This window comes from Lethenteron reissneri, chromosome 57, assembly GCF_015708825.2.
Source record: "Lethenteron reissneri isolate LAM-NWPU_2019-01 chromosome 57, ASM1570882v1, whole genome shotgun sequence".
Taxonomy (NCBI): domain Eukaryota; kingdom Metazoa; phylum Chordata; class Hyperoartia; order Petromyzontiformes; family Petromyzontidae; genus Lethenteron; species Lethenteron reissneri.
In genome coordinates, this window is record NC_083835.1 from 6,706,435 (window position 1) to 6,731,434 (window position 25,000).

Sequence of the window (25,000 nt, forward strand, 5' to 3'; positions counted from 1 at the left end):
CTAAAGTCTCACTAAAGTTTCACTAAAGTTTCACCAAAGTCTAACAAGTCTCACCAAAGTTTTACAAAAGTCTCATTAAATTGTCACTAAAGTTTTATTAAAGTCTCACTAAAGTTTCACTAAAGTTTCACTAAAGTCTCATTAAATTGTCACTAAAGTTTTACTAAAGTTTCACTAAAATCTCATTAAATTGTCACTAAAGTTTTATTAAAGTCTCACTAAAGTTTCACTAAAGTCTCATTAAATTGTCACTAAAGTTTCACTAAAGTTTCACTAAAGTCTCATTAAATTGTCACTAAAGTTTTACTAAAGTTTCACTAAAGTTTTACTAAAGTTTCACTAAAGTTTCACTAAAGTCTCATTAAATTGTCACTAAAGTTTCACTAAAGTTTCACTAAAGTCTCACACAAGTCTCACTAAAATCTAACTAAAGTCTCACTAAACCCTCACTAAAGTTTCCGCTCCGCACTCAAATCCCACTTCTTGGCACCTCCCAGCTCACCCCATGACCCCCACCCCCCCCAATGAATCTCCGCCTCGTGCCACCGTTCTTTCTCTTTCTTCATATTCTCATTGCATGGCTGTCACTAGTTCCCCTTCATTAAACCCCCACTCATTCACCAACCTGTTCCTCATCGTTCACTGCCATCAATTCACTCTCGCCGAATCCACGAACCGCAGATTATCCCCTCCCCCCCCGCCCCCCCCTCCCCGCCGCCCCCCTCCCCACCGCCCCCCCCTCCCCACCGCCCCCCCCCTCCCCACCGCCCCCCCCCCCCCCACCACCCCCCACCGCCCCCCCCCGCTGCCCCCCCACCGCCCCCCCCACAATTTGCTTAATCTCTCGTCTGATTCATTCACCTCCACTCCACACTTTTCGATTTTAAAGCTTTCGCGACTGCAGGGATTCATATTCTTGGTTCTTTCGCTAAAGTCACCACGTACAAGGGAAGTAATAGGACACTCACACGTCGCACCGTTGTTACGTCTGTGTGAAAGCGCGCATCGCACGCGGCACGACACAACGTCGCTTCAAGATGAGAGGAGCTCAATATTATATTCTTGGTTCTGTCGGTAAAGTCACGTAGAAGGGAGATAATAGAATATTAATATAAAACAATATATTGTTTTATATTTATATAATTTTATTTATATTTATAAAACAATATATTGTTTTATATTTATATTATTTTATTTATATTTATAAAACAATATATTTTATTATTTCCCTTCTACGTGACTTTACCGAAAGAGCCAAGAATATGAATTCCTGCAGTCACGAAAGCTTTACATCAAAATTTGAGCTCAATATTCTTGCGTTTCATGCCGACCGACCGTGATTGACCGCCGCCACCACCGCCGCCACCACCACCGCCACCACCACCACCGCCATCACCACCACTGCCGCCACCACCTCCACCACCACAACCACCACCGCCACCAACGCCGCCACCACTGCCGCCACCACCACCACCACCAACGCCACCACCACCACTACCACCACCACCACCGCCGCCATCACCGCCGCCACCACCACCGCCACCACCACCACCACCATCACCACCACTGCCGCCACCACCTCCACCACCACAACCACCACCGCCACCAACGCCGCCACCACTGCCGCCACCACCACCACCACCACCGCCACCACCACCACTACCACCGCCACCACCATCACCGCCGCCACCACTACCGCCACAACCACCACCGCCACCACCACCTCCACCACCACAACCACCACCGCCACCACCACCACTGCCGCCACCACCGCCACCACCACCACCACCACCACCACCGCCACCACCACCGCCACCACCACCACCGCCACCACCACCACCGCCACCACCACCGCCACCACCACCGCCACCACCATCACCGCCACCACCGCCGCCACCACCTCCACCACCACCACCACCACTACCGCCACCACCACCACCGCCACTACCGCCACCACCACCACCGCCACTCTCTCCCGCAGAGCGGGACAAGTCTGACAATGGAGAGGTGTTCCAAAGGAGGAGGCCGGGCGCCGTCGCCGGTGGCGGAATGGGAGTGGGAGGGGGAGGAGGGGGGGGAGGAGGGGGGGGCTGGGGGGGATCGGACGCGGCGATCACCGGACCCGCCACTCTCGCTCCGGAGAGCCGGCGAGCCGAGAGCTGGCGCAGGATACTCCTCCTGATCCTCGCCATCACCATCCACAACATCCCAGGTGACCCCTCCTCACCATCACCATCACCATCCACAACATCCCAGGTGACGACTCGCCACCATCACCATCCACAACATCCCAAGTGACGACTTCATCCTCGCCATCACCATCCACAACATCCCAGGTGACCCCTCCTCACCATCACCATCACCATCCACAACATCCCAGGTGACGACTCGCCACCATCACCATCCACAACATCCCAGGTGACCCCTCCTCACCATCACCATCACCATCCACAACATCCCAGGTGACGACTCACCCTCACCATCCTCACCATCACCATCCTCACCATCACCATCCACAACATCCCAGGTGACGACTCGCCATCTTCACCATCACCATCACCATCCACAACATCCCAGGTGATGACTCATCACCATCCTCGCCATCACCATCCACAACATCCCAGGTGACCACTCGCCATCTTCACCATCACCATCACCATCCACAACATCCCAGGTGATGACTCATCACCATCCTCGCCATCACCATCCACAACATCCCAGGTGACTCACCCTCGCCATCACCATCACCATCCTCGCCATCACCATCCACAACATCCCAGGTGCCGACGGTGGCGATGGCATCATCGTCATCATCGCCGCCACCATCGTTGTTGTCGTTGCTGTCATTGTTGTTGTTGTCGGTTTTGTCATTGTTGTTGTTGTTGCTGTCATTGTCGTTGTTGTCATTGTTGTTGTTGTCGGTTTTGTCATTGTTGTTGTTGTTGCTGTCATTGTCGTTGTTGTCATTGTTGTTGTTGTCGGTTTTGTCATTGTTGTTGTTGTTGCTGTCATTGTCGTTGCTGTCATTGTTGTTGTTGTCGGTTTTGTCATTGTTGTTGTTGTTGCTGTCATTGTCGTTGTTGTCATTGTTGTTGCTGTCATTGTCGTTGTTGTCATTGTTGTTGTTGTCGGTTTTGTCATTGTTGTTGTTGTTGCTGTCATTGTCGTTGTTGTCATTGTTGTTGCTGTCATTGTCGTTGTTGTCATTGTTGTTGTTGTCGGTTTTGTCATTGTTGTTGTTGTTGCTGTCATTGTCGTTGTTGTCATTGTTGTTGTTGTCATTGTCGTTGTTGTCATTGTTGTTGTTGTCGGTTTTGTCATTGTTGTTGTTGTTGCTGTCATTGTCGTTGTTGTCATTGTTGTTGCTGTCATTGTCGTTGTTGTCATTGTTGCTGTCATTGTTGTTGTTGTCATTGTTGTTGCTGTCATTGTCGTTGCTGTCATTGTCATTGTTGTCATTGTTGTTGTTGTTGTTGTTGCTGTCATTGTCGTTGTTGTCATTGTTGTCATTGTTGTTGTTGTCGTTGTTGTTGTCATTGTTGTCATTGTTGTTGCTGTCATTGTCGTTGTTGTCATTGTTGTCATTGTTGTTGTTGTTGTTGTTGTCATTGTTGTCGTTGTCATTGTTGTCGTTGTTGTTGTCATTGTTGTCATTGTTGTTGTTGTCATTGTCGTTGTTGTCATCGTTGTTGTCTGCAACGCCGTTATTGCGCCAATTTCTATATCGGTTATTTTTGTGATTTCTGATTCAGTCTTGTTTCTGCAAATTCTATTTCGTTGCTTTTGTACTGATTTATATTTGTTGTTTTTTCACGTACAAAATGTTTATATTATATATTTTCCATAATTGTTTCCATATTTTTTTATATTACAATTTTTTTATATTATATATGGTTTCTATTATTATATTTTCCATCATTTAAAATGTATTTTCTCTATAATTTTTTTCTATTCTTTTTTCCATAATTCGTTCGAAAGTTTTCAGTTCTTTTTTCCCCCATTTTTATAAGTTCTACATACTTTTCCCATACCTACGATCAGCACGGTTGGCAAACGTACCGTACTGACTGTACCCGATGTCTCCACGGCAGAGGGCCTTGCTGTCGGCGTGGGCTTTGGAGCCATCGGCAAGACGAAGTCGGCCACGTTTGAGAACGCGCGGTGAGTGCCGTCGCTTCCTTCCCTCTGCCAGATGCCTCCTCTCTCTCCCTGCTCGGCCCACACCGCACCTCGCAAGAAGCACTCTCAGCCTCGGCTCTGGCTCAGCCCGTGACTTGCGTGGTGGTGATGATGATAAGTCTGCTGACAAAATGTATCTGAATTCGGTGGTGGCTATGAGATGTTGACTACCTCACCTGGTATACAGGAGGTCGTGGGTTCGATCCCGACCCTGACGCCTGCTGCTGTGTATTTGGAGTTTGCGTGTCTCTCTCTCTCATCATCATCACGGTGGCTAGGAGATGTTAACTACCTCGCCTGGTATACAGGAGGTCGTGGGTTCAATCCCGACCCTGACGCCTGCTGCTGTATATTTGGAGTTTGCGTGTCTCTCTCTCTCATCATCATCACGGTGGCTGGGAGATGTTAACTACCTCGCCTGGTGCGCAGGAGGTCGTGGGTTCGATCCCGACCCTGACGCCTGCTGCTGTATATTTGGAGTTTGCGTGTCTCTCTCTCTCATCATCATCACGGTGGCTGGGAGATGTTAACTACCTCGCCTGGTGTACAGGAGGTCGTGGGTTCGATCCCGACCCTGACGCCTGCTGCTGTATATTTGGAGTTTGCGTGTCTCTCTCTCATCATCATCATCACGGTGGCTGGGAGATGTTAACTACCTCGCCTGGTATACAGGAGGTCGTGGGTTCGATGCCGACCCTGACGCCTGCTGCTGTATATTTGGAGTTTGCGTGTCTCTCTCTCATCATCACGGTGGCTAGGAGATGTTAACTACCTCGCCTGGTGTGCAGGAGGTCGTGGGTTCGATCCCGACCCTGACGCCTGCTGCTGTATATTTGGAGTTTGCGTGTCTCTCTCTCATCATCATCACGGTGGCTAGGAGATGTTAACTACCTCGCCTGGTGTGCAGGAGGTCATGGGTTCAATCCCGACCCTGACGCCTGCTGCTGTGTATTTGGAGTTTGCGTGTCTCTCTCTCTCATCATCATCACGGTGGCTAGGAGATGTTGACTACCTCACCTGGTGTGCAGGAGGTCGTGGGTTCGATCCCGACCCTGACACCTGCTGCTGTATATTTGGAGTTTGAGTGGCTCTCTCTCTCTCATCATCACAGTGGCTAGGAGATGTTAACTACCTCGCCTGGTGTACAGGAGGTCGTGGGTTCGATCCCGACCCTGATGATGCCTGCTGCTGTATATTTGGAGTTTGCGTGTCTCTCTCTCTCATCATCATCACGGTGGCTAGGAGATGTTGACTACCTCGCCTGGTATACAGGAGGTCGTGGGTTCGATCCCGACGCTGACGCCTGCTGCTGTATATTTGGAGCGTACGTATGTATCGCGTACGTACGCACGTACTTGATACACTCAACAAAGTGGCGTATCGTGTACGTACGCGATACGCCACTTTGTTGAGCGATCGTCTGTGGCCAGGTCGCTCTCCGAAAAAAAAGAAATTAACACCTCAGCGGGCTTTAGATGGAAAAAAAAAAACCATTGCGGTGGTTTTATTTGTATCTTTGTTGAAAAGGTGCTTTGTTTACCTTTCCTGTTCTTTGTTTTTCGTGACTGTTTGTCGTTGCAACGTTCTGACCGCGTGCCCCGACTGGACATCCTCCTGCGGTATAAATATTCTGATTCTTCCGAAGTCTAATTCGGTCACTCGCCGCCGTTCCCCGCGTTTGCAATTCGCAGGAATCTGGCGATCGGAATCGGCATCCAGAACTTCCCGGAAGGCCTCGCGGTCAGCCTGCCGCTGAGGGGGGCGGGCGTGCCCCCGTGGAAAGCGTTCTGGTGAGCGCACGGGCACGGGCAGACACGCACACAGACACGCACCCAGACACGCACCCAGACACGCACAGACACGCACCTAGACACGCACAGACACGCACACAGACACGCACCCAGACACGCACAGACACGCGCACAGACACGCACCTAGACACGCACAGACACGCACACAGACACGCACCCAGACACGCACAGACACGCGCACAGACACGCACCCAGACACGCACAGACACGCACACAGACACGCACACAGACACGCACACAGACACGCACCCAGACACGCACCCAGACACGCGCACAGACACGCGCACAGACACGCACCTAGACACGCACAGACACGCACCTAGACACGCACAGACACGTACGTACAGACACGCACAGACACGCACAGACACGCACAGACACGTACGTACAGACACGCACAGACACGCACAGACACGTACGTACAGACACACACAGACACGCACAGACAGACACACACAGACACACATACACACAGACACACGCACAGACACGCACACACACACACAGACATGCACAGACACGGACAGACACACGCACAGACACGTACGTACAGACACGTACAGACACGCGTACAGACACGCACAGACACGCGTACAGACACGCACAGACACACGTACAGACACGTACAGACACGTACAGACACACGTACAGAAACGCACAGACACACACAGACACGCACAGACACACGTACAGACACGTACAGACACGCACAGACAGTCACACACAGATACGCACAGACATGCACAGACACACACAGACGCGCACAGACACACACAAACACACTCAGACACGTACACACACGCACAGACATCCACAGACACGTACGTACAGACACGCACAGACACGCACAGACACACGCACAGACACGCACAGACACGCACAGACACGCACAGACACACGCACAGACACGCACAGACACGCACAGACACGCACGCACAGACACGTACAGACACGCAGACACGCACAGACACACGTACAGATACAGACACGCACAGACACACACGCACAGACACGCACAAACACACGCGCACAGACACGTACGTACAGACACGCACAGACACACGTACAGACACGCACAGACATGTACAGACAGGCACGCACAGATACACACAGATACAGACACCCACAGATAAAGACACGCACAGACATGCACACAGACAGTCACACACGCGCACAGACACATGCACAGACAGACACACAGACAGTCACACACACGCACAGACACACGCACAGACAGACACACAGACAGACACAAAGACACGCAGAGACAGACACACACGCGCACAGACACAGTCGGTCACACACGCGCACAGACACAGACACAGTCACACACGCGCACAGACACACGCACAGACAGACACACAGACAGACACAAAGACACGCAGAGACAGACACACACGCGCGCAGACACAGTCGGTCACACACGCGCAGACACAGTCGGTCACACACACGCACAGACACAGACACAGTCACACAGCGCACAGACAGACACATACATACACACATACAGACACAAAGACACAGACACGCAGAGACAGACAAACACGCGCACAGACACAGACACGTGAACAGACAGACACAAAGACACACAGACACAGTCACACACGCGCACAGACACAGACGGTCACACACGCGCACAGACACAGTCACACACGTGCACAGACACACACACAGTCACACACGTGCACAGACACACACACACAGTCACACACGCGCACAGACACACACACACGTGCACAGACACAGACACACACACACGTGTGTGCGTGTGCCAGGTACGGGCAGCTGAGCGGGATGGTGGAGCCCGTGGCGGGGGTGCTGGGCGCCGTCGCCGTCATGGTGGCCGAGCCGCTGCTGCCCTTCGCACTCGCCTTCGCCGCGGGGGCCATGGTCTACGTCGTGGTGGATGACATCATCCCCGAGGCCCACGCCGGGTGAGTCGCCCGCTCGCTCGCCCGCCCGCTCGCTCGCCCACGCTTTCACTCGCTCGCTCAATTGCTCGCCCACCCGCTCGCCTGCTCGCTCGTCTGCCCGCCCGCCCGCCTACCCACTTGCTCACTCGCTCGCTCGCTCACTTACTCGCCCGCTAGTCCATTAGCTCGCTCGTCGACTCGCCCGCCCACTCGCTCACTCGCCCGCCCGCTCTTTAACTTGTTAGTTCACTCGCTCGCCCAACTGCTTGCCCACCCACCCACTTAGTCACTTGCCCACCCACCCATTCACCCACCCGCACACCCACCCGCTCACCCACCCACTCACCCACCCACCCGCTCACCCACACACCCACCCACCCGCTCACCCACTCACCCGCTCACCCACACACCCATTCACCCACCCACCCTCCCGCTCACCCACCCATCCGCTCACCCACCCACCCGCTCACCCACACACCCATTCACCCACCCACTCGCTCACCCACACACCCGCTCACCCATACACCCGCTCACCCACACACCCGCTCACCCACTCACCCATTCACCCACCCGCTCACCCACCCACCTGCCCGCTCGCTCACCTGCATGCTACCCGCACGCTCGTCCGCTCACTCACGAGCAGGCGAGCTCCCGGGTCAACATCGGTGAAGAATATACAAACCTGTCCTGGGCCTCCCCTTAGGTCAACTCAGCCTGAAATTAGTTAACTGATTTGTCTGTGTGCACGTGTTGCTGGCCACCTACCCCCTCGTGTACCGTGCCAGCCTTAATAGGTGCTCACTAACCGCACACTTGCCCCAACGGGTGAAGCCTTGGTCTAAAGAGCGCGTGGATGCGGGGAGCGGTGGCGCAGCGGTTAGCGCGCGCTGCACCACGAACTCCGGCACCGCGAGTTCGATTCCCGCTCACAGCCACCGACGACGAATTTCCGAACCGGCGCCGCGCCTCCCCTAGGTCGACTCAGCCACGAACTAGCACCTGGTGCCACGCGTACAAAACATGGACGCTGGGGAGACAAAGGCGGCCGGGGCGCGGTGCTGGCCACCAGCCCCCTCGCGCTGCCGCTCCCCGCTAACGGCACTTGCCCCGACAGCCTGCGCAGGCTACACGGGGGATCTTTGTCTTTGGTTTGCCACGACTTTGCTCTGCCGTAAGTCACTCCGTCGTCACCCTCCCCCCCCCCCTCTGTGGTTTGATCTGCAGCGGCAACGGCAAGCTGGCGTCGTGGTCGGCCATCGTGGGCTTCGTGGTGATGATGTGTCTGGACGTTGGGCTGGGCTGAGGGGCCAGGACGGGATACCCACGGCGCACAACGACACACGTCACACCACGACACACAACACGACACACGACACACCACGACACACACACCACACCACGACACACGTCACACCACGACACACGTCACACCACGACACACACCACGACACACACCACACCACGACACACAACACACCACGACACACAACACACCACGACACACGACACACCACAATACACACCACGACACACGACACACCACGACACACGTCACACCACAACACACCACGACACGCAACACACACGTCACACCACGACACACAACACACCACGACACACGTCACACCACGACACACAACACACCACGACACACGTCACACCACGACACACAACACACCACGACACGTCACACCACGACACACACCACACACGTCACACCACGACACACAACACACCACGACACACGTCACACCACGACACACCACGACACGCAACATACCACGACACACAACACACCATGACACACACCACGACACACGTCACACCACGACACACAACACACCACGACACACGTCACACCACGACACACACCACGACACACACCACACACGTCACACGTCACACCACGACACACGTCACACCACGACACACCACGACACACAACACACCACGACACACGTCACACCACGACACACCACGACACGCAACATACCACGACACACAACACACCATGACACACACCACGACACACGTCACACCACGACACACCACGACACGCAACATACCACGACACACAACACACCATGACACACACACACACGTCACACCACGTACACACCACGACACGCAACATACCACGACACACAACACACCATGACACACACCACGACACACGTCACACCACGACACACAACACACCATGACACACACCACGACACACGTCACACCACGACACACAACACACCACGACACACGTCACACCACGACACACACCACGACACACACCACACACGTCACACGTCACACCACGACACACAACACACCACGACACACGTCACACCACGACACACCACGACACGCAACATACCACGACACACAACACACCATGACACACACCACGACACACGTCACACCACGACACACCACGACACGCAACATACCACGACACACAACACACCATGACACACACCACGACACACGTCACACCACGACACACCACGACACGCAACATACCACGACACACAACACACCATGACACACACCACGACACACGTCACACCACGACAAACAAAACACCATGACACACACCACGACACACGTCACACCACGACACACAACACACCATGACACACACCACGACACACGTCACACCACGTCACACGTCACACCACGACACACAACACACCACGACACACCACGACACACACCACGACACACACCACACACGTCACACCACGACACACAACACACCACGACACACGTCACACCACGACACACCACGACACGCAACATACCACGACACACAACACACCATGACACACACCACGACACACGTCACACCACGACACACAACACACCATGACACACAACACACCATGACACACACCACGACACACGTCACCCCACGACACCCCACGACACACAACACACCATGACACACACCACGACACACGTCACACCACGACACACAACACACCACACCACGACAAACACAATACACACCACGATACACCACACCACGACACACACCACGACACACAACATTACACATCACACCACGACACACACGACGACACACACCACGACAAAGACCACGTTACACAACACACCACGACACACACCACACTGTGACACACACCACGACACACACCATACTGCGACACACACCATGACACACAACACACTGTGACACACACCACACCGGGATACACGCTACGCCAGGGTAGACCACAACACACCGCAGTCGACTGATATACCACCACACACGACACACACGGCACGGCTGTAGCGTACGTCGCAGCGTAACGCCCCACCACATTACAGCACGCCGGAGCCCAACGCACAACACAGACACGTCACAGACGCACAACACAGACACACAACAGGCACACAACACAGACACAACACAGGCACACAACACAGGCACACAACACAGACACACAACACAGACACACAGACACAGACGCACAACACAGGCACACAGTCGCACAACACAGGCACACAGACACACAACACAGGCACGTCACAGACGCACAACACAGACACACAGACACACAACACAGGCACACAACACAGGCACACAGACGCACAACACAGTCGCACAACATAAACATCCCCCGTGTAGCCTGTAACAGACTGTTGGGGCAAGTGCTGTTAGTGAACACACACACACTTAACGCGTACACACGTGCACGTACACACACACACACGGACTCGGATACACACCAGTAAGGACTGCACTTGAATCCGCACCCAAAAAAGACAGATCCCCCATGTAGCCTTAAGACTGTTAGGGCAAGTGCTGTTAGCGAACACACACACACACGCGTACACACACACACACGCGCGTACACACACACGTACACACGCGCGCGTACACACAACACGTACACACGCGTACACGCACACACGCGTACACACACGCGTACACGTACACACACGCACGTGTACACGCACACACACACACGCGTGTACACACACGCACGTGTACACGCACACACACACGCACGCGTGTACACACACACGTGTACACACACACACACGTGTACACACACACACGCGTACACACACACACAATCCTTTTGCTCTTCCAGAGAAACCCGCGGGGCGTGTGAATCCACGGGTCCGGTGTTGGTTCTCGGCCATCTTCTCAGTCTCTCGCGTTTCAATGAAACGGTGCGGTGTTTACAATTCAAAGAAAATTTATTATTACGAATGATATCTATTAAACAAATGTATATGCAGACGTGAAAACAAACAAAATGGATGTCTATAATCAACTGCGTGAGTTTACGGACAAAACTCGCTGCATTTCTTGACGACAAATCGATATTGTTTTATACGTAGGTGGCAGATTGATTTTAGTTTTGGAATCTCTATGGTTGTTGCCTTTTCTTCACGAGGGTTTAAATAATAAACTGGGACGCTTGGTCATTTGCCGCCTTGCTAGCTTTTTGTTCACTGCGTTGAGCGTTCGTGACTGCAGCAGGGATTCATCTTCTTGGTTTTTTTCGGTAAAGTCACGTAGAAGGGAAGTAATAAAATAATAAAAATAAAACATAATAAAATTTCGATTTAAAGCTTTCGTGACTGCAGGGATTCATCTTCTTGGTTCTTTCAGTAAAGTCACGTAGAAGGGAAGTAATAAAATAATAAAAATAAAACATTATAAAATAATTCTCACGACGTTTCGGCTACAACGCAAGCAGCCGTCTTCAGTGTCTCATTCTTCACCTGAAGACGGCTGCTTGCGTTGTAGCCAAAACGTCGTGAGAATTATTTTATTATGTTTTATTTTTATTATTTGATTACTTCCCTTCTACGTGACTTTACCGAAAAAACCAAGAAGATGCATTGAGTGTGTTTCCGTATTTCCGGAAAATACCGCAGCCACCACTCACATCCTTAATTCAACCCGAAAAAACGCGGCCAGCGATTTTTAAACTCGTCATCACCACCCCGGGCGTGTCAACGGCGTCACGACCTCCAAAACAATTCCGTTTCGGAAATCTTGGGAGCCCGGTGGCAAGCCCCTCTGTGTTGTTAGTGAACAGCCCGTGGAAGTGGTGATCACAGATCTACCTCCGAGATCACCTCCATCAAGTGGCTCTCTCGTCCACTCAACGTCCCGTGGAAGTGGTGATCACAGATCTACCTCCGAGATCACCTCCATCAAGTGGCTCTCTCGTCCACTCAACGTCCCGTGATAGTGGTGATCACAGATCTACCTCCGAGATCACCTCCATCAAGTGGCTCTCTCGTCCACTCAACGTCCCGTGGAAGTGGTGATCACAGATCTACCTCCGAGATCACCTCCATCAAGTGGCTCTCTGGTCCACTCAACGTCCCGTGGAAGTGGTGATCACAGATCTACCTCCGAGATCACCTCCATCAAGTGGCTCTCTCGTGCACTCAACGTCCCGTGGAAGTGGTGATCACAGATCTACCTCCGAGATCACCTCCATCAAGTGGCTCTCTGGTCCACTCAACGTCCCGTGGAAGTGGTGATCACAGATCTACCTCCGAGATCACCTCCATCAAGTGGCTCTCTGGTCCACTCAACGTCCCGTGGAAGTGGTGATCACAGATCTACCTCCGAGATCACCTCCATCAAGTGGCTCTCTGGTCCACTCAACGTCCCGTGGAAGTGGTGATCACAGATCTACCTCCGAGATCACCTCCATCAAGTGGCTCTCTGGTCCACTCAACGTCCCGTGGAAGTGGTGATCACAGATCTACCTCCGAGATCACCTCCATCAAGTGGCTCTCTCGTGCACTCAACGTCCCGTGGAAGTGGTGATCACAGATCTACCTCCGAGATCACCTCCATCAAGTGGCTCTCTCGTGCACTCAACGTCCCGTGGAAGTGGTGATCACAGATCTACCTCCGAGATCACCTCCATCAAGTGGCTCTCTCGTCCACTCAACGTCCCGTGGAAGTGGTGATCACAGATCTACCTCCGAGATCACCTCCATCAAGTGGCTCTCTCGTCCACTCAACGTCCCGTGGAAGTGGTGATCACAGATCTACCTCCGAGATCACCTCCATCAAGTGGCTCTCTGGTCCACTCAACGTCCCGTGGAAATGGTGATCACAGATCTACCTCCGAGATCACCTCCATCAAGTGGCTCTCTCGACCACTCAACGTCCCGTGGAAATGGTGATCACAGATCTACCTCCGAGATCACCTCCATCAAGTGGCTCTCTGGTCCACTCAACGTCCCGTGGAAGTGGTGATCACAGATCTACCTCCGAGATCACCTCCATCAAGTGGCTCTCTGGTCCACTCAACGTCCCGTGGAAATGGTGATCACAGATCTACCTCCGAGATCACCTCCATCAAGTGGCTCTCTCGTCCACTCAACGTCCCGTGGAAGTGGTGATCACAGATCTACCTCCGAGATCCACGCACGGTAAAGTGGCAGCACGTTGCCACACACTCTGGCCCATGAGTTGACGGTCGTGGGTATGACAGTCGGACTGACTTTTTTTTTTATTGTGACAGCTGGAATTTAGCCAAATTAAGTGACACACGGACAAAATTCACACACACGGACATGCACTCATTTTTTTTACTTAAATTATAAATGTTGTGGTTTCACACTTCAACACACCGGTGGGCTAAAGCAGTGAACTATTTGTCTTTTGTCAACGTGACACTTTTTTACTGATAGGCCGTGTCGGGCGGTGGAGGGTTACGAAACATTTATAAATAACGCAATCTAAACCCAAAAACGTTGATTATGAATGCACTCATTATTTGTACTGTCGTATTCATTGTGCCGATGTTTACATTGCTATTCAGAATAATATTTATACTGGAGAAATCCGATGAGCTATTAAGCTCTTTCACAGATGTCCAGTTAGTTTCAGAGATGTCCCAGTAGTGGTAAGAATTCTCCTAAAGGCTGTCATTCCCAATGCCGCGTTTCCTCATTCCTTGGTCAAGAATAGCCCGTGGCAACAAAAAAAAAACCCAACTTTTCTTTTACAAAAGCAAAAAAGAAAAAATACGTACACTTCATCCACTGCAAAACACAACTTTAATAACTTAAAAGTTTTTAAAACAAGCCACACCCAGGCAAAGCGACGCGCGCGCTCTTACACGCGAGTCGGTCAGCGCGCAATAAATAACATCAAATTAAAATGAGAACGCACCATGCGCCAGCGTAAACGACCAAGAGACACCCGTAAATAACAACAAAATAATGTCCACGAGATGCGACGTCGAAAACAGAAGGGGCGGACTGGACTGTTACTGCCAATTCCAACGCACAAAGTGCAGCGTCTCCCCCGACAAAATTAACAAAAAATATATTTTTTTAAATTACGCAAACGACGCGGATTTCACACCTCCCGGATTGGCACGGTTTGGCTACGGTACGGCACGCGAACGGATTTGCACGTTACATTCTCGAGCGAATGACGAGAGGAGAGGGGGGGGGGACGTTTGCATCGCGTAGCGCTGTATGCACACTTCAAGTGCCGAGCGTGTGATGTCGAGCGACGGTGGTGGTGGTGCTAGTGGTGTTGGTGCTAGTGGTGGTGTTGGTGCTAGTGGTGGTGTTGGTGGTGGTGCTAGTGGTGGTGTTGGTGGTGATAGTGGTGGTGGTGTTGGTGCTAGTGGTGGTGTTGGTGGTGGTGCTAGTGGTGGTGGTGGTGCTAGTGGTGGTGGTGGTGCTAGTGGTGGTGTTGGTGCTAGTGGTGGTGGTGGTGCTAGTGGTGGTGCTAGTGGTGGTGCTAGTGGTGGTGCTAGTGGTGGTGGTGCTGGTGCTAGTGGTGGTGCTAGTGGTGGTGGTGCTAGTGGTGCTAGTGGTGGTGCTAGTGGTGGTGGTGCTAGTGGTGGTGCTAGTGGTGGTGGTGCTAGTGGTGGTGCTGGTGGTGGTGCTAGTGGTGGTGGTGGTGCTAGTGGTGGTGGTGGTGCTAGTGCTGGTGCTAGTGCTGGTGCTAGTGCTGGTGCTAGTGGTGGTGCTAGTGGTAGTGCTAGTGGTGGTGGTGCTAGTGGTGGTGCTAGTGGTGCTAGTGGTGGTGCTAATGGTGGTGGTGGTGCTAGTGGTGGTGGTGGTGCTAATGGTGGTGGTGGTGCTAGTGGTGGTCGTGATGACCGTGTTGGTGGCGGTGGAGAGCGGTGGTGCAGCGGTCAAACGCGCTGTGCTACGAAACTGACGACCAGAGTTCGATTCCCGCTCACGGCCAACACCGGTGACGATTATCTGAACCGGTCCTAGGCCTCCCCTAGGTTGACTTAGCCTCAAATGAGTACCTGAAGCGGTGTAGTAAACATCTCCACTGGGGAGACAAAGGCGGCCGGGTGTGGTGCTGGCCACCCACCCCCTCGTGTGCCATGCTGGGCTTCATAAATTCTACTCGCTAACAGCACTTGCCCCGACAGTCTGTTAAGGCTACACGGGGGATCTTTGTCCGTCTAGTGACTAGTTAGTAGCTGATGGTGGTGCTTGCGATTGTGGTAGCAATGTGCTACTAGCGACGGTGGTGGTTATGACTGTGGGAGTGGTGATGGAGAGTCTGGTCAAGGTAGTTGGTTGGTGGTGGTGGTGGTGATTGTGATTAAGGTGTCTTTGTCTTTGGTAGTATTGTTGTTTGGTGATGATAGTGATCATTGTGCTGGTAATGGTGGTTATGATGGTGGTGGTGGTGGTGATTGTGATTAAGATGTCTTTGGTAGTATTGTTGTTTGGTGATGACAGTGATCATTGTGTTGGTAATGGTGGTTATGATGATGATGGTGGTGATTGTGATTAAGATGTCTTTGGTAGTATTGTTATTTGGTGATGATAGTGATCATTGTGCAGGTAATGGTGGTTATGATGATGATGGTGGTGATTGTGATTAAGATGTCTTTGGTAGTATTGTTGTTTGGTGATGACAGTGATCATTGTGCAGGTAATGGTGGTTATGATGATGATGGTGGTGGTGGTGGTGGTAGTGATAGCGGCTCTGAACATTGTGGTTATGATTGTATTAGCGGTGGTGGGTCATCATGGCGACAGTGGCTGTAATGACTGACATTAGCAATTGGTGATGGCGGCGATTGTGATGCAGTCGATTGGGGTGGTAATATGATGATAGTGGTAGTGCCGAAGATACAAAGTTTTGATTTAAGTGCTAGAAATCTTAGTAGTGATGGGGATGGATTGATGATGATGATGATTATAATAATAATGACGTAACCCTCTGGGACTGTATTCCCAGCCGTGGCTCGGCTCTGGCTCATCGAGGGCTTGTGCCGCTGAGATTCTCTCAAAGTGAGTGGCTCAGCTGTGGCTCAGCCGTGGCTCAGCCGTGGCTCAGCCGTGGCTCAGCCGTGGCTCAGCTGTGGCTCAGCTGTGGCTCAGCTGTGGCTCAGCTGTAGCTCAACTGTAGCTCAGCCGTGGCTCAGCCGTGGCTCAGCCGTGGCTCAGCTGTAGCTCAGCTGTTCTCAAAGCCACCTCGAGTGAGCGACTCAGCCGTGGCTCGGCACTGGCTCAGCTCGTGGGTCTGCACCCAGAGCCGCGGTGGCTGCTGGGAGACCGTGGCTCAAGAGCCGGCCCCCGAGTTGAGCGCGCGGCTGGCACGCTTGTTGAGCCTCGCGCTCACTTGAGCCAGAGCCACGACCAAGAAGAATGCGGGGCGGGGGGCGGGGGGGGGCGCGGGGGCATCATCAGACTCCACCTCACCGCCTGCGTTTCGTGGCCAAACAGCCCCCCACCCGCCACCGCCGTGCGTTTGTAAACGTGGCCGCAGAAAAAACGCAATCCCTTGGGGGGGGCAGGGAGGGTAAAGGGGGGCGTAAACGCCGGCCACGTCGGGGCTGCGGCAAGCGCGGCCACCAAACGTATCGCCGCGGTCAAGAGTGTCACGGCGGAGAAATGGCGCTGCCGCTACGGCACCCGGCGGGCGGGGGAACGCGCGGACCGTACTTCACCGGGCTGGTCAGGGTCAGGGCGGGCTGGTGGCACGGCACGCGGGGCGGGAAGGGGGTTTGGGGGCGGGGGGAGGGTCGGGAGAAGGGCGATGGCTCCGGCTGGGCTGGAGTCGATATTTAAAAATGTAATTTGCTATCGCTGTTATCGCTCGCCACCGATGTTAGCCGTAGGACGGGGAATCCAACTCCGGTTCACGGGGTTCGGTGTGAACACCGCTGAGGTGCCATCCCAAACACCACCATCCCCCACCCCTAACCCTGACTCAGTTTATAGGAGCACGTTTTGATTATTAATGGGTTTCATCCGAGAGAGGACCTGGAGGAAACCCATGCAGGACAGGGGACATCATACAAACTCCACTCACTCACTCTGCAGAACAGGGGGAGATCACACAAACTCCACTCTGTAGAACAGGTGGAAGCCATACAAAGTCTACTCACTCTGCAGGACAGGTGGAGGCCATTCAAAACTCCACACAGGAAGGTGCTTAAATCCGAGATGATTTCCCCATGCTTAATGTCACACGTACAGCGCCCCTATCCGCGTAGCTGACCCCTCGCAATACTGGGGGGACCCCTTTGGCTTCGAGGAGATGGAAGACTGAACATGGCAGTGGCGCTGCGACACGACGGCTATTACGGTGAATGATTTGGCGACGCTGCTGCTGCTGCATTGGCATACAAGCACAACTTGGGCATCACGGTGGCTAGATGTTAACTCCCTCGCCTGGCATGCACGAGGTCGTGGGTTCATTCCGGACCCTGTCGCCTGCTGTATATTTGGAGTTTGCGTGTCTCTCTCTCTCATCATCATCATCACAGTGGCTAGGAGATGTTAACTACCTCGCCTGGTGTACAGGAGGTCGTGGGTTCCATCCCGACCCTGACGCCTGCTGCTGTGTATTTGGAGTTTGCGTGTCTCTCTTCCATCATCATCATCATCACGGTGGCTAGGAGATGTTAACTACCTCGCCTGGCATGCAGGAAGTCGTGGGTTCGTTCCGGACCCTGTCGCCTGCTGCTGTATATTTGGAGTTTGCGTGTCTCTCTCTCTCTCATCATCATCATCACGGTGGCTAGGAGATGTTAACTACCTCGCCTGGTATACAGGAGGTCGTGGGTTCAATCCTGACACTGACGCCTGCTGCTGTATATTTGGAGTTTGCGTGTCTCTCTCATCATCATCATCACGGTGGCTAGGAGATGTTAACTACCTCGCCTGGCATGCAGGAGGTCGTGGGTTCGATCCCGACCCTGACACCTGCTGCTGTATATTTGGAGTTTGCGTGTCTCTCATCATCATCATCGCCACGGTGGCTAGGAGATGTTAACTACCTCGCCTGGTATGCAGGAAGTCGTGGGTTCAATCCTGACACTGACGCCTGCTGTAGATTTGGAGTTTGAGTGCCTCTCTCCCCGTGGCCGCGTGGATCTTTCTCCGGGTACTCCGGTTTTTCCCTCCACGTTTAAGACTCAACGAGTATTTGGCTGCTAGAAATTTCCACACGACGATGATGACGATGATGATCAGACACTTCGTTGACCTACCATTTGCGATAGACAGGGTCGCTTCTGATAAAAAAAAAAAGCTACACAGCTAAGCGGGGGCCTTCGCTGGTAAAATAAACATTTCTTAAAGTCGTTGGTTACCCCGGTCGGTTAATGGCCGGGGCGAGGTTACGAACAAGATGCCCCCGGCTCTCACGTTTGTCCCGGCGCACCTCACATGGCCAGCGACGGACGCTTCTTGATGGCGATGCTCCCAACTTTCCTTGCGCCGCCGCCGCCGCTGCCGCCGCCGCTGCCTCCTGCACGCCCGACAAGAGGTGAAACGACACGGAACAAAACGAAACGGGTCAATAATAAATGTTTTTTTTGAACACATTCGTTTCGAGACAACTTTGTGGCCCTGTCGGGCGCGCCGCGGTGGCTCGGAGATGTTGACTCCCTCGCCTGGTCTACAGGAGGTCGTGGGTTCCATCCCTACCCTGACGCCTGCTGCTGTATATTTGGAGTTTGCATGTTTCTCTCTCATCATCATCACGGTGGCTAGGAGATGTTGACTCCCTCACCTGGTCTACAGGAGGTCGTCGATTTCATCCCTACCCCGACACCTGCTGTATATTTTGAGTTTGCGTGTCTCTCTCGCATCATCATCACGGTGGCTAATTGTTAACTCCCTCGCCTGGTATGCAGGAGGTCGTGGGTTCCATCCCGACCCTGACGATGCCTGTTGCATATTTGCAGTTTGCATGTCTCTCTCTCTCTCCCATCATCATCACGGTGGCTAGGAGATGTTGACTACCTCGCCTGGTGTACAGGAGGTCGTGGGTTTGATCCCGACCCTGACGCCTGCTGCTGTATATTTGAGTTTGCGTGTCTCTCTCTCATCATCATCACGGTGGCTAGGAGATGTTGACTACCTCGCCTGGTATGCAGGAGGTCGTGGGTTCCATCCCGACACTGACACCCGCTGTATATTTGGAGTTTGCGTCTCTATCATCATCATCACGGTGGCTAAGAGATGTTAACTACATCGCCTGGTGTACAGGAGGTCGTGGGTTCCATCCCGACGCTGACGCCTGCTGCTGTATATTTGGAGTTTGCGTGTCTCTCTCTCTCATCATCATCACGGTGGCTCGGAGAAGTTAACTCCCTCGCCTGGTGTACAGGAGGTTGTGGGTTAGATCCCGACCCTGACGCCTGCTGCTGTATATTTGGAGTTTGCGTGTCTTTCTCTCTCTCTCCCCGTGGTCGCGTGGCTTTCTTTTCCCCCCCTCCACGTTTAGATTCAACGCCACGCGCTCAACAGCGTTTGCCTACTCATATTCAGCCACATTTTGAGCCGTGACACCGGCACACAACGGCCTGCTCTTCATCTATATATATAAAAGGGAAATTTGTGAATGTGTGTGTCTGTGCGAAATGTTTAGCATACTTCCCAACAAACTTGAAAATTGGCATGTGGGTAGCTTCTAGACTGTACACAATGCAACAAGTATAAAAGTTGACTTTTGTATTTTGGGGGGGGGGGGCGCAATAATGGATATATTTTGCACGGCAAGTGAGCGGTGACATCATTAATCCAGGACAAGAATCCAAGTCTCGGGCAAAGCCAGGTAGTAAAGCTCGTCAAATGTAAACGCCACGGGGTTCCTTTGACGTCCACTCTGAAGCAGTGCCTGACGGTTACTACAAACGCACGCTATTAACCAGATTAACACATAGGGCTTTCGCGATCAATATTTTCCACAAGAGGTTTTCTTTGGGTTAGATCGCGTAAATATGAATGTTGTCGTTAAACCCGCCACCACCCGACACAGCCAATTAGTAAGATTTTTCAAGCCCTGGGTCTGGGTGTCTCTCTCTCTCCGTGGGTTCATAATGGCTGTTGTGGGACACAATGAGCCACCACTGCTGAGATTCTGGGTTCAAGCCCTGGGTCTGGGTGTCTCTCTCTCTCCGTGGGTTCATAATGGCTGTTGTGGGACACAATGAGCCACCACTGCTGAGATTCTGGGTTCAAGCCCTGGGTCTGGGTGTCTCTCTCTCTCCGTGGGTTCATAATGGCTGTTGTCGGATACAATCAGCCACCACTGCTGAGATTCTGGGTTCAAGCCCTGGGGGTCTGGGCCGTCTCTCCGTCGGAGGGTTCATAACGGCCGTCGACCCTCGGTCATTTAGCCCGCCGTGCGCGCACCGGTCACGCACCGATCTTCCTCACGCGAGCGCAGTGGGAGGCGGTGGGAGAAGCAGCGGAGGCAGGGAAGGCCGTTTCCTTGCCCTTCGCAATCGCCGACCTAAAACGAGAAGAGCAACCAGACTCTAGCCCAGTGGTTCTTAACCTGGGTTCGATCGAACCCCAGGGGTTCGGCGAGTCAGTCTCAGGGGTTCGGCGGAGGTCAAGACACACACCCGACTCATATGATTGTGCACCAGTAAAACATATACACCTATGTTTCGAATTTGAAAAAATCATAGTTTATTTTTCCACTTAAGAAGGGTTCGGTGAATGCGCGTATGAAACTGGTGGGGTTCAGTACCTCCAAAAAGGTTAAGAACCACTGCTCTAGCCGCACGCAGATACGGCGGCAAGGGGTAGGGTAACGGTCTAGGAGAGGGTTAAAAAACTCGACGCATTCAAGAACCGCGAAGTGCACGCGGCAAAGTACGAGCCGGCGGTCCTTTTCAAACATCGTCGCGAAACGGCGGTCCTTAAAGGACCGTGCACAGGCTCTGCAGCAGCCAGCTGCCCCGACCCCCGAGCTAGGGTTATGGCCGAGAGAAAAGGGTGCCGGGGTTGTGCGAGTGTTAGTGGCTAGGAGTAGAGGTGCGGGCAGAGGTAGGGGAAGATACAGGATTGAGGTGTTATATGTCACGATCACCCCTCTCTGTACCTGTGTTGCTCTCTCTGTGTATCTTGGTGATATCTGTCTGCTAATATGTCTGTCTATAGTTTTCTGGTTAGATTTTATGTCGCTATTTCATTATACCTGATGATGATTGCTTGTGTTGCAATCGAAACGTCGTATGCTATTATTTAATTTAATTTATTATTTTATCTTTAGACGTGACTTAACCGAAAGAACCGAATAATAATTCCTGCAGTCACGAAAGTTCTAAAATTAAGATTGGGCGCAAAGCAGTTTTCGTTTAAGGAGGGTTTGGAGGTCCGGGTAGGGTTAAGAGTTAGGGGGTTGGGTTTTATTGTTGTGGTAACGGTAGGGTTAGCGGTGAAAGTAGGGTTTGTGGTAAGGTGATTATTGGTGGTAGGGTTAGCGGTGCAGGTAGAGTTAGAGGCAGGGTTAGAGGTACGGTTAGAAGCTAGGGTGAGTAAAAAATTAACCCGTAAAAACAAAGTTTTTCACTATAAATCCTTTATATGCGTGGCATCGGGGCGGCTAGAGTCCTCTCATCCTCTGGCTTGAGATGGCTGCCACCTATGGGTCAGATGATTGTCTGCCACCATTAAGCAATTGGTAATTAAATATTTTTAAAAAAATTCCCCAAACAGTGTAAAATTTTGGAGAAAAAAAATTTCACGAAAATGAATTGTCACGCACAACGAGTCTGTGTGCAAAATGTCAGCTCCATTGGATCACGGGAAGTGGGTTAAAAAACGACCGAAAGATTTGCACGGTCCTAAGCAAGCAAGCAAGCACGCAAGCAAGTGAACTTAATATAAAGGATTTAAAAATATCTTGATTTAAAGCTTAGTAATAATAGTTATTGATATGGGTAGTTTTAGGGGTATGGTTTGAGGTATGGTTAACGGCAGAGGTAGGGTTAGAGTTAGGGGTAGAGGGAGGGTTAGAGGTTTGGTTAGGGGTAGGATTAGTGATAATAGTTATTGTTATGGGTAGGGTTAGAGGTCGGCTTCATGGTGAAGTTAGGGTTAGTGGTAAATGTATTGTGAAGGGTCGCGTTAGTGGTAGAGTCTCGATTTAAAGCTTTCGTGACTGCAGGGATTCATCTTCTTGGTTCTTTCGGTAAAGTCACGTAGAAGGGAAGTAATAAAATAATAAAAATAAAACATTATAAAATTTCGATTTAAAGCTTTCGTGACTGCAGGGATTCATCTTCTTGGTTCTTTCGGTAAAGTCATCACGTAGAAGGGAAATAATAAAATAATAAAAATAAAACATAATAAAATTTCGATTTAAAGCTTTCGTGACTGCAGGGATTCATCTTCTTGGTTCTTTCGGTAAAGTCACGCAAGCAGCCGTCCTCAGGTGAAGAGCAGGTCTGTTGGAAAGACAGTGTCTGAATGACGGTCTGTCGGAAAGACAGCGTCTGAATGACGCTGTCTTTCCGACAGGCCTGTTCTTCACCCGAGGACGGCTGCTTGCGTTGTGGCCGAAACGTCGTGAGAATTATTTTATTTTTATTATTTTATTATTTCCCTTCTACGTGATGACTTTACCGAAAGAACCAAGAAGAAAAAAGCGGTAGAGTCATCGTTCTTACGGGCGGGGTAGGGTTCGGGGTGGCAGTTAGAGGCTACACAACTCCACCACGTGTCACTTGTCGTGGGGTGAGGGTAGAGATGTAGCCACGGTGGCGGTGCGGACATGTGTAGAGGTGTATTGGTACGGATGGGAAACAAACACAAGGGGCATGGTTATGGCTGTACGCAGAGAAGGTGCTTACATCGACGTCCGCACCTGCCATCCCCCACGCCCCCCCCGGGGGGAGCGATTGCTATAAAAGGTGGTGAGCCGGAGGGCTCGGGGTCGAGTGTTAGCTTTAACCAGCGAAGATTGAAGACCAGCTAGAGTAGGCCCCGGAGCTCCCCTGGCTCGCTGTCCTTGTCAGGACCGACCGGGGAAAGCCGGTGGCGTGGCCCCGAGAGCCCAGACCGACGTTCTTATAAGAGCCGGTCTGGAGACTCAGGGTGCCGTAAATCCCAGCTTGACCAGGGCTGGGATAGATAGCCTCCCTTAGCTCTGTAGTGGAGGACCTGGGAGTAGGTTAGCCGGGTTAGACGTTGGGTCTCCCTGTTAGATGGGTGAAGGGGCCGATACCCCTTCGAGTGTTGTGTATCCCCGTCTCTGTAAATACGTTGGTGTTAATAAATAAGTGTGCCTCCAACTACGTCGTCCAAGCCTCCTGCAACTTACTACACATGCGCAGAGGAGTGCGGGCCACTCACCTGTACAAGCCCCCAGTGGCCATGGCAGCAGGAGGTAACGTGTTGATGCTCTGGTTAGGCCTAAACACCCTGCGTCGTCAGAAAGGAGTCGGGTGAGAAAAGTGGCATCGAGTTTACGTTTGGGCGATGGCAACGCAGTGGTTAACGCAGTTAGTCCGTACCTGTCAACCCGTACGGTTTACTCCGTATTCTCGTACACAGCGTAAAGACGTTTCGAAACAAGCAATGTTTTTGCGTCTATTCGTTTGTGTATCTGGAACTTTGTAGGATGAACGTTGAGATTTTCAAGGGCACGGGGTGATCAATAAGGTCTGAATTTCACCATTGGAACCTCCTTTGCCAGTCGCAAAATATGATAATAGGTTTTTTACCCTTTTATCTGGCAACAAAACTGACATCTTTTTTTACAAGGAGTCATGTTTGCATTGACCACAATACTTGCGGTCGGAATGCAAAAAAAACACACAACTCTGATAAGGTATGCACTGTCCTTGAAATGGATTGGTCCACACCCGAGAC

General features: G+C 52.1%; 2 protein-coding genes across 2 annotated transcripts in view; one reads left to right on the plus strand and one right to left on the minus strand.

Moving 5' to 3' along the window:
- The window catches only part of SLC39A11 (solute carrier family 39 member 11), a 19,074-nt gene extending 9,082 nt beyond the window's left edge, over nt 1-9,992 (plus strand). Inside the window, exons 5-9 of the mRNA XM_061575193.1 lie at nt 1,982-2,212; nt 4,092-4,161; nt 5,871-5,969; nt 7,766-7,924; nt 9,128-9,992. Coding sequence (XP_061431177.1) covers nt 1,982-2,212; nt 4,092-4,161; nt 5,871-5,969; nt 7,766-7,924; nt 9,128-9,206 — 638 coding nt within the window. The 3' untranslated portion in view covers nt 9,207-9,992. The remainder of the gene's footprint in view (nt 1-1,981; nt 2,213-4,091; nt 4,162-5,870; nt 5,970-7,765; nt 7,925-9,127) is intronic.
- Nucleotides 9,993-14,930: 4,938 nt separating this feature from the next.
- Nucleotides 14,931-25,000, minus strand: part of LOC133357306 (uncharacterized) — a 21,424-nt gene continuing 11,354 nt past the window's right edge. The window contains exons 7-9 of the mRNA XM_061575187.1: nt 24,482-24,550; nt 21,541-21,629; nt 14,931-19,637 (exon numbers count right to left, since the gene is read on the minus strand). Coding sequence (XP_061431171.1) covers nt 19,552-19,637; nt 21,541-21,629; nt 24,482-24,550 — 244 coding nt within the window. The 3' untranslated portion in view covers nt 14,931-19,551. The remainder of the gene's footprint in view (nt 19,638-21,540; nt 21,630-24,481; nt 24,551-25,000) is intronic.